This window comes from Macaca nemestrina, chromosome 2, assembly GCF_043159975.1.
Source record: "Macaca nemestrina isolate mMacNem1 chromosome 2, mMacNem.hap1, whole genome shotgun sequence".
NCBI lineage: Eukaryota > Metazoa > Chordata > Mammalia > Primates > Cercopithecidae > Macaca > Macaca nemestrina.
The window spans coordinates 115,440,150-115,449,434 of NC_092126.1; the positions used below are offsets into that span (position 1 = coordinate 115,440,150).

Below are 9,285 nucleotides of genomic sequence, written 5' to 3' on the forward strand. Positions count from 1 at the left end.
CAGCCCTTACAAGCCATGGCTTCTGAGCTGAGGGGTGAGTAGCTTCTGACCCCAACCACCCCAGAGCAGTGGTGGGCAGCTAGCCTGATGAGGTCGTGCAGGACACACAGGGACCAGGAGCCAGAAGCCAGTTGAGGTCTCCATCCCAAGTTCTTTGGAAAAGGATAACAGCCCTCAGGCTAGCAGAGGGGCAGAGCTAGGAGACTGCTGGAGTCCTGTCCCTCCCCAGGCCGCCTCCCACCCAGTCCCTGATGCACTCCCACCCCCACTCCCCCAAGAAGCTACAAGAGACAAGGCCCAAAAGAGGAGGCTTTTAATACAAAGAGGGTGGGGCATGGCCTGGGAAGGACTTAAATAAGGAGGGTAAGAGTGTCAGGAACCAGCAGCTGGGGGTACGGGGACCCTGCGGAGTGGGATGATGCAGACAGAATTCCGAGCCTCTTTGATTCTCCACCATCGGCCAAGCCTGCAGACAGCGCAAGAAGCAGTTGAGACTCGGCCCAGTCTCCACCCCATTTCCACCCAGCTGTCCAGCCTGCACCACCTTACCTGAACCCTCGAGGGCCACACATACCTGTGCTCTTGCCCCACCCCAGCCACCAGGAAGTCCCCAGAGCTGGAGAACTTGAGGCTGTTGATAAAACCCACCTGAGCAGAGAGAGACACAACACAGACAGACATTAGAATGCCCCTCCACCACCGTCCTCAGCATCACAGTTAAGGGCCGGGCCTTACCAGGCCTGGGTTAAATCCCTGCTCTGCCTCCTGCCACCTGGTGACACAGGCCAGCCCTTCACCTGTTGGGGCCTCAGCCTCCACATCTGCGAGATGGCGGTAAGCAGAGCACGGGGCTAGCAGTGAGTTTGTGAGGATGAAGGAGGCAGTGTACACCAAGTATGGCCTGAGGCTGGCTCCTGGTGGTGGGGCCCTGGAGACCCCATGACTGTCCCCATTGACCTAGACCCTGCATTCTCAGCACACATCACTGACAGATCCTGCCACCCTCCCCCAGGTCACCCGAGTGTGGACAGTAGGGTCCACACGCTCTAGCCTGGCACCCAATCTGGCACCAGCGGTGCAGAATCCATCACAGGGCCAGGTCTCCATGCCTCTGCCCATGCTGCTCCTGACTTGTACCCCAGCACCCTGGACAGGGCCTAGGATAGGAAGGGGAGCAGAGCGGGGAAAGTGAGGAGGGTTCCTGCCAGGCCCAGTGCTATAAGCTGGCCCTGCCCTGAGAAGGTTCCCTTCTGGCAGGAAGACAGACCTTAAAGAGCTAATTCCAGGGGCCTCAGCAGTGTGGCAGAGACAGGCTGAGCATTCAAGCCCACTTACTCACCAGGGGAATGTCGCAGAGAAGGTCAAGCTGCCGGAAGCCTTCCCCACACTGCCAAAGCCGCACGCAGGAGCTGTGGGAGCCTGGGGAGACAACAGTGAGCAACCCCCGCACCGGCCCACCCGGCGACCGCTCCTCCCTGCCTCTCAGGGCACCCACCTGTAGCCACGAGATCTGTGTTGAGGAGGGCTGCCACCGACGATATCCAGAAGGGTTGCTCCAGGCCTGGTTCTCCCCGCAGCCCGTGAGCTTCACGCTGCAGGGCAAGTGGTCGCTTCTTGGAGAGGCCCCACAAGGCCACAGAGCTGTAGACAGGGAGGGAATACAGCAGTGAGGGGGCCAGAGGCAGAAAATACCACACGTGTAACACAAAGGATTAATGCTTGAGGGGATGGGTACCCCATTTCCCATGACGTGATTATTATGTACTGCATGCTGTATCAAAACATCTCAAGTACCCCATAAATACATACACCTACTAAGCACCCACAGAAAATTTTTTTTAATTCTAAAAAGAAAGAAAAAAGGCCACATGACAGGAAGGGATCAACAGCACACAGCCCAGACAAGGTCATCTGAGCTCTCTGCCTCAGCATCCTCAACTATGAAAAGAGGTTACAACAGCTCCCCCACTGGGGGTACCCTGAGGCACGCTCAGGGCCCCATGGGCAGCCAGCGCTCGGGAGCCGAAGCCGTGGCCAGAGACATCCAAAGGAGCTCTTACCCATCATCTGCGCCAGACACCATGTGCTCCTCATTGATTAGGTGGATGCAGTCGATGGAGCCCCTGGAGAAAGGGGCTGTGAGGAGCGTGGCCCAAGCCCACCCCCAGCCCATGTAGCCCCCACTGGCACAGCAGGCCACCTTACTGGTGGCCATAGAAGACAAGCTGGGACTCCTCAGGGATCTTCCACACACGTACAGTCCCATCCCGGCCCCCAGCCGTCACACAGCAATCCCGGCTCAAGGCATCCAGAGCAGCCACTGCGTCCTGGTGTCCAAAGCTGGAGGGCCAGACAGAGCAGGATAGGGGTATTGCGTGAACTCACGCACGCACACTCACACCCCCTCTCCCACGCCATCCACACACCCTCTCCCATACACACTCACAGTGTCTCCACATAGGAGTTCTCCGCCACATTCCACACCTTCACGGAGCGATCGTGGGATGTGCTGTAGAGCTGGTGGGTGCCCCTGCGGAATGCCAGCCCCTAAGGGTGCATGGGGAGAGGACAAAGGGGACCTGGACTACAGCAGGCAAGAGACAGTTCAGGCCCAGGGAGGACTTCCCAAAAACCAAGCCATGCAGCACGTCCTGTGAGGCACTTTTGTGCAGCCCGGCTGTATTGCTCAGGTTGGAGTGCAGGGGTGCGATCATAGCTCACTGCAGCCTCCATCTCCTGGGCTCAAATGATCCTCCATCTCGGCCTCCCAAAGTCCTAGGATTATAGGCAAAAGCCACCACATCCCACCCAGAGACAGCTTCTCAAGGCCCTCCCTGATTCCCGAGCAAGCTCAGCCTGGTCTCCCCCAGCTCCTCTCCATCCCTCTAGACCACTTATGTATTTTACAGCACCACTCACTACCCACTCGCTACCCCAGGATGCAGGTTCCCTGAGGACGGGGACCCCAGAAGCCAGCACTGAACCTAAAACACTAGCATGTGCCCGCTAAAGATCCACTGGGGTAGATCCAGCTCCTCACCGACACTGCATCACGGTGTCCTGTGAAGGTGTACAGATGCTGGCAGCTCTGGGCCTCCCAAATGAGAATGAGCTTGCTGCGGTCACCTGAGGCCTGCAGGAATGAAGACAATGACCACAGGCACCCACCGTGCACCGGACCTCCCACCTGCCCCCAGGGCCAACCTGGCCTTACAAGGTACTTGCCGTCGGAGGAGATGGCCATGCAGAGGACATGGCTGCTGTGGCCAGGGGGTTTTCCCTCGGCACCCTTCTTGGCTCGAGGAATCACATGAAGCTTCCGTCCACTCTCCATGCTCCCTGCCATTGGGGGTGGGGGAGAAGCTACTGGGATGGGGGAATAGGGCTGGCTGGTAACCTCCCTCAAGGGGCAGCATGGAAACAAGAGCCATGGCAAAGGTCCCGGACTCCGCCAGAAGACCTGGCTCAGCCACCATGAACCTCAGGACAAGCTGCCTCAGTTTCCTCATCTATGAAGAGGGACATTAGTGCCAAACAGCAGCCATGAAGCCCAAAGAAGAGAAGAGATGCACAAGGGCTTTGGGATTGATGGTGTGAGCTCTCCTGTTACTACAGCGGGTGGAGAAGGAACTGCTCAGCCAGCAACAGATGGGAACGCAGGAGGACCAGGCACTCAATCCAAGGACTGCACAGCCTCAAATGTCTTCTAGTCCAACCACCCACCTGCGGCATTAATTCCCATTAAATCATCTTCCTGACTTTGCCAGAAGGTCACTAGGGACAGGGAGCTCATAAGCCCCACTGCTGGGCAGCAGCTTCCACGGTCACCCAGAGAGCACCTCTAGGGCAGCAAACCTGCCTCCAGAGACGTCTCCACTTCAGGGCTCAGCCTGCCGTGACCACTCCCACTGCCCTGACCAGCCCTCCCGGATTTGCCCTGAGGGCTGCAGCCCCTCCCAGGCACTCACTCACACTTAATGATGGTGCAGTCTTTGGCAGCAGAGAAGATGGCCGAGTCATCGGGGGTGATGACCAAACATGTGATAGAGAGCTGGTGCCCCCGTAAAACACGAATGTCAGCTGAGGCTGGGGCCTGGATCTGGGCAGACAGGTGCTGGGTCACTGCGGCTAGTGGCATAAAGGCACCACCCCACCAACCCCACCACGCAGTGTTGGCCTTTCCTACCCAGGCCAGAAGGAAAACAAGACCCAAGGCTACAAGGACCAGATCCTTACCTGACCGGATAGGCCCAAGTGTCCATCATGTTCCAGAGCAAAGACTCCCACACACTGAGCCCACACTGAGCCACCTGCCCACCAGCCCAGGTGCGGCCCCCAACTCCCTCTAACCTTATACCAAAGTACCATGCCCACTCACCTCCTTTGCCACCGACTTCTGCAGCCGGCCCCTCTGCTCGAGCTGCACAGAGAAGAGATGGATGAGACCCTGGGAGCAGATCAGCTCCACTCCCGCCCTCCCCACCTCTCCCTCCACTTACCACATCCTCCTTCAGGCGCCCTGCCACCTGATCCTCCTCAAATGCACGGGCCTCAGCCTTCTCCTCCTCTGCGCAGGACAGACCAGACCAAGTAAACTGAGGCTGAGACGCCTCTTTCCCCTTCCATCCCACTGCCGCAGGGCTGGGTAATGCAGGAAGCTCCAGCTGCCTCAGCAGAGGGGAGGGCAGGCTGGAGGGTTTCCTCCTGCCTTTACTTATCGGATCAGCCCCCTGCAGGCTCCCCAGGAGGCCCATGAGAGCTCCTGGCCACCCCCACAGAGCAGCCAGCACCAACAGCCCGGGCACCCACTGGAAACCCATGTCAGTCACCCATCAAGTGGCTGGGGTTGCAGCAGAGGGAAGCAGAACAGCGCAGGCACAAGCCCTGCCCATGGCTAGCCTGCCCACTGGCTCACCTTGCTGACGGAGCTGCTCTAGGTAGAGCTTGGCCAAGCGCAGCTTCTTTTCCTGTGCAGTTTCCTCCAGCTCTTCCTCCTCCTCTTCAGGCTTCCTTGGAGCTAGGCTTTGGGTAGGAAGGGGCTGGGTCTGAGGGGCTCACCTTGTTCCTCTGGCCGCTAGGATCGTGCCTTCTGAATGCCCGCCCTGCCATCCAACCTTTCCCATTCCCTGCCAACCCACATGGCCGGTGACTACACAGCAGAAAACTGAAGGATGTGACTCCCCAAACTAAAAGGCCCCACTCAGTGCCCCACGTAGGGGTGGAAACAGACCCAAATCCCAAAGAGATCACTAAAGCCTCTCAACTCTGGGGGAAAGAGGAGGCTTCCAAGAGAAACCAGGCTTCCAAAAGAAACCAGGTCACATACAAAGAGTCAGGAATCAACATGCTCAGGCATCTCAACAGCAATATTGAGAACAAGAAGACAAAGGAGCCTCACACACAAACCTCTGGAGGAATACACTGACCCCTAAAATGCCATGCCCAGTCAATCAATCAACGACGACACTGCCAGGTGTGCAAAGTGCCACATAACTTTCTCCCTCTTTCTTAAGAAGGATAGAGGATGTGCTCCCCAAACAAGAGGGTAAACTGGGAAAGAGAAGGGAAGGGATACCAGAAACCAGAGATGTGACACAGAGAGCAGAAAAGATGACACCATCCCCAGACATGACGGGGGCAGTCTGGATCAGATCCATGGATCACCAGGCAGACACACCGGGACTGTCATCACCACAGCACCATCCTTTACCCTGGGAACAAGGTTTCAAGTGAACCTTGACTGTTTGGGGATTGACCGTTACTGGTGAAGTTACTGCTTTCCCTTCCATGACCCAGCCCTCAGGACCAGCTGAGAGTACTCACTTCACTCAAAGACAGGTCCTGCTGTGACCCGCTCCTGGGAGCTGGGGGTAGGTCATGGGCACTCAGACGCACAGAATCCAGGGCAGCCCACTCCCTCTGATCATGTGCCTGCAGACATCTAGTCTCTGTCCACTCCCCTAACTGGGTTTCCCAGGACTCACTCGTAACCCTGCCCCTGACTTCCCCAGAAAGGACCTCGAAAACTCTCAGCAAAGCCAAAGCTGGACCATGCCCCAGAAATAATTCAGTGCCCTGTGCCTGGCAAGCCTTCAGCCAACAGGGCTAGTGCTGCCCTTCCCTTACACAGCCAAGAGACCTGTGTTAACTTCAGAGTTCTACTCAATCTGCCAAACCAATCAATCTATTGTTGAAGGATTCATACACATGAGGCAGAATGCTAAAGAAATGCAAAGGAAGACACACTATGATTCCGTTTACAGGACATGCTAGAAAATGCATGACTCCAGGGGCAGTGGTTAGCAGAGACTGGGGGGGAGGGAGAGGGGCTGACTACAAAGGAGCAGGAGGAGTTTTGGAGGGTGATAAAACTCTTTATCTTCAGGGTAGCGGTGGTCACAGGACTGTTGTGTGTTTGTCAAAACTCACTGAACTATAACTTTAAAAAGTGAATGGTACTATATGTAAATTATACCTAAATGGAAAATACTAATTTTTTAAAAGAAGAGCAAAGAAACCAAAAAAATGATTAACTCAAGTTAGGAATGACAGTTGGGGTTTCTAAGTTTCTGCAAATGTTCTAGTTCTTTTTTTTTTTTTTTTTTTTTTTTTGAGACGGAGTCTCGCTCTGTCGCCCAGGCTGGAGTGCAGTGGCTGGATCTCAGCTCACTGCAAGCTCCGCCTCCCGGGTTTACGCCATTCTCCTGCCTCAGCCTCCCGAGTAGCTGGGACTACAGGCGCCGGCCACCTCGCCCGGCTAGTTTTTTGTATTTTTAGTAGAGACGGGGTTTCACCATGTTAGCCAGGATGGTCTCGATCTCCTGACCTTGTGATCCGCCCGTCTCGGCCTCCCAAAGTGCTGGGATTACAGGCTTGAGCCACTGCGCCCGGCCATGTTCTAGTTCTTAAACTAAGTGGTAAGTGTACAGAGATTCACCAATTTACCACTACTCTCTGTAGTACAAATATATCTCATTCACTCTTCTGTATCTAACACACTTCACAACACAACATTCTAAAAATATTTAAAAGCACTTAGCCCACGCTAGTTTGTCACACACTCACGCACAATAACCTACAGATTAAGAAAAGTACATTAATGGATGGGTGTGGAGGCTCATGCCTATAATCCCAGCACTCTAGGAGGCTAAGGTGGGTGGATCACTTGAGGTCAGGAATTTGAGACCAGCCTGGCCAACATGGTGAAACTCCATCTCTACTAAACATACATAATTAGCCAGGCATGGTGGTGCAGGCCTATAATCTCAGCTACTCAGGTGGCTGAGGCAGGAGAATCACTTGAACCTGGGAAGCAGAGGTTACAGTAAGCCAAGATCGCAACACTGCACTCCAGGCTGGGCAACAGAGTGAGACTGCCTCAAAAACAAAAACAAGAAAAGTACATTAAGTCTTTCTGTGAGCAAATTAAGGCAACACGTACTCAATCTTAGAAGTGAGGTTCTAAAGTCAGCTCACAGGGAAGGCACTAGGATTCTCTGGTCCAAGAGCCTCCCACCCACAGGGTCAGGCCTGACCACTTGCCTGACCCCTTGCCTGACCCTTCTTTGAAATCCTGCAAGCAACCATACCCATCCCTTGCAGAAATGAGGGAGGCATTCAAAGCCCTCTACAATTTGCATGCACCTATGACCAGCCCTCCTGTTTGTGTGTGTGTGTGTGTGTTTTTTAGAGACAGGGTCTTGCTCTGTCACCCAGACTGGAGAGCAGCGCATGATCATAGTTCACTGCAGCTTCAACTTCCTGGGAAAGGATCCCCCAACCTTAGCCTCCCAAGTAGTTGGGACTACAGGTGCAGACCACCATACCCAGCTAACTTTTTTTATCTTTGTACAGACAAGATCTCGCTATGTTGCCCAGGCTGGTCTCAAACTCCTGACCTCAAGCAATTCTCCCACCTTGGCCTCCCAAAGTGCTTCGATTACAGGCGTGAGTTACCAGGCCCAGCCCCCTTCCATCTTTCCTAGTGCCCATTCTGGCACACTTACACCTCAGACTTTCCTCTGATCCCTGAATGCCTTCCCTACCTCTCCATGACAGACTCCTCTTCATCTCTCAAGACCATATTTAAATGTCCCTCCTCTGTTCCCAGAACACACAGCTATAAGCTACACATCTCACCACAACCCTGTCTTCACCTGCCTGCCTACCTTTGCTGTTCCCTGAAGGCCTTCCCTACCTCTCCGTGAAAGACTCCTCCTCATCTCTCAAGACACTATTTAAAAGTCCCTCCTCTGTTCCCAGAACACACAACTATAAAATACACACCTCATTACAACACACTCTCTTCACCTGCCTGCCTATCTCTGCATTTCCAACAGTAAAGACAGTGCCTGGTGCGTTAAGAGACGGGGAGTCCAGTAATTGTGAAATTGCAGGAAAACTGGCAAGTGAAGAGGGATGCAAGAAATACTTGACAGCTTTGTTCTGTTTTCCTGCGATTTCACAATCAGTCCAGTCCCTGCCAAAGACTAAGTAGGTCTCAATGGCCTCGGACTGGGGCCTAGGGTCCTTCCCACCCAGAGACCTCGCAGAAACGAGACTGCAGGACGAGAAACTAAAGGAAAGAGCCATGATCTCAGAGCCAAGGGCCAGAGTCTTGGGTTCTAGGCTCAGCTCTGCTAGGACTCACTGAGTCTTCCACACACCATGGGCCTCAGTTTTCCCTCCCACTACGTGCAAAAGAACAGCTCACCTCTCGCTCTCAGAGTCACTGGAGATCTCCTCATTCATTTTGCCGCCACCCTTGGATTTGCCTCTGTCCCCCGCAGAGTCGGCCTGGGAATTATACGGTCCTTTCTTTGGTCAGGGGTCCCGACCACCCTGGCATGACCAAGGGCCCCCCCTCGGGTCCCTCAGAACCCCAGGACTGGGAAAGGCCGTGGCTCCCGGGTTAAGCGCACGGCTTTCTAGGATTTGGCCCGCGGAGAGAGGGACGAAGCTGAGTCCAGCAGGGATCCCGGGCGAAGGGCTGGGGAAGGGCCTGGACCTAGGTCCCCTGGATGGGATGACGGTTGTCCCAGTAGCAGGGCTGACCACAGGCCTCAGAAGCGCCATGCTCACCTTTCGCCGCCGCTTGCCGGCCCCCGCGCCAGCCCCGGCCCCAGAAGCCGGCATTCCCCGCTTACGAGCTCCCGCTGTTGCGGACATGCTGCCTACCAAGAGTGTAGCAGCAGCCGCCGGGGAACTCACGTGGCAGCTGAACCCTCCCAGCTCCCCAGCCGCATGGCAAGACCCCGCGTCCTGATAGGCTTCCACCGCCCGCCG

General features: G+C 55.2%; 1 protein-coding gene and 1 long non-coding RNA gene across 3 annotated transcripts in view; one reads left to right on the plus strand and one right to left on the minus strand.

Moving 5' to 3' along the window:
- Positions 1-7,982, plus strand: part of LOC139361970 (uncharacterized) — a 69,009-nt gene extending 61,027 nt beyond the window's left edge. Inside the window, exon 3 of the long non-coding RNA XR_011620070.1 lies at positions 7,855-7,982. This is a non-coding gene — a long non-coding RNA (uncharacterized lncRNA). The remainder of the gene's footprint in view (positions 1-7,854) is intronic.
- Positions 297-9,239, minus strand: LOC105480519 (ribosomal RNA processing 9, U3 small nucleolar RNA binding protein). 2 transcript variants are annotated; one of them, XM_011739522.2, is made up of 15 exons: positions 9,082-9,239; positions 8,714-8,796; positions 4,916-5,022; positions 4,500-4,567; positions 4,379-4,420; positions 3,973-4,099; positions 3,215-3,339; positions 3,041-3,133; positions 2,447-2,547; positions 2,206-2,340; positions 2,061-2,123; positions 1,496-1,641; positions 1,340-1,419; positions 575-648; positions 297-466 (listed from the first exon to the last, which is right to left on the minus strand). In XM_011739522.2, the coding sequence occupies exons 1-15, from the start codon at positions 9,166-9,168 to the stop codon at positions 373-375; spliced, it is 1,425 nt and encodes a 474-aa protein (XP_011737824.2). In that variant the 5' UTR covers positions 9,169-9,239; the 3' UTR covers positions 297-372. The 2 variants fall into 2 exon arrangements, with proteins under 2 accessions (XP_011737824.2, XP_011737823.2); XM_011739521.2 differs by having other exon boundaries at positions 297-648.
- Positions 9,240-9,285: the final 46 nt, after the last annotated feature.

What these genes read in the sequence shown, in the direction of transcription:
- LOC105480519 (XM_011739521.2), bottom strand. Translation starts at nt 9,168, where the DNA reads ATGTCCGCAACAGCGGGAGCTCGTAAGCGGGGAATGCCGGCTTCTGGG. An exon ending in AGACTGCACCATCATTAAGT is followed by an intron (nt 3,340 to 3,972) that starts GTGAGTGAGTGC and finishes CCCCAATGGCAG; the next exon opens with GGAGCATGGAGAGTGGACGG. An exon ending in CACAGATCTCGTGGCTACAG is followed by an intron (nt 1,420 to 1,495) that starts GTGGGTGCCCTG and finishes TTGTCTCCCCAG; the next exon opens with GCTCCCACAGCTCCTGCGTG.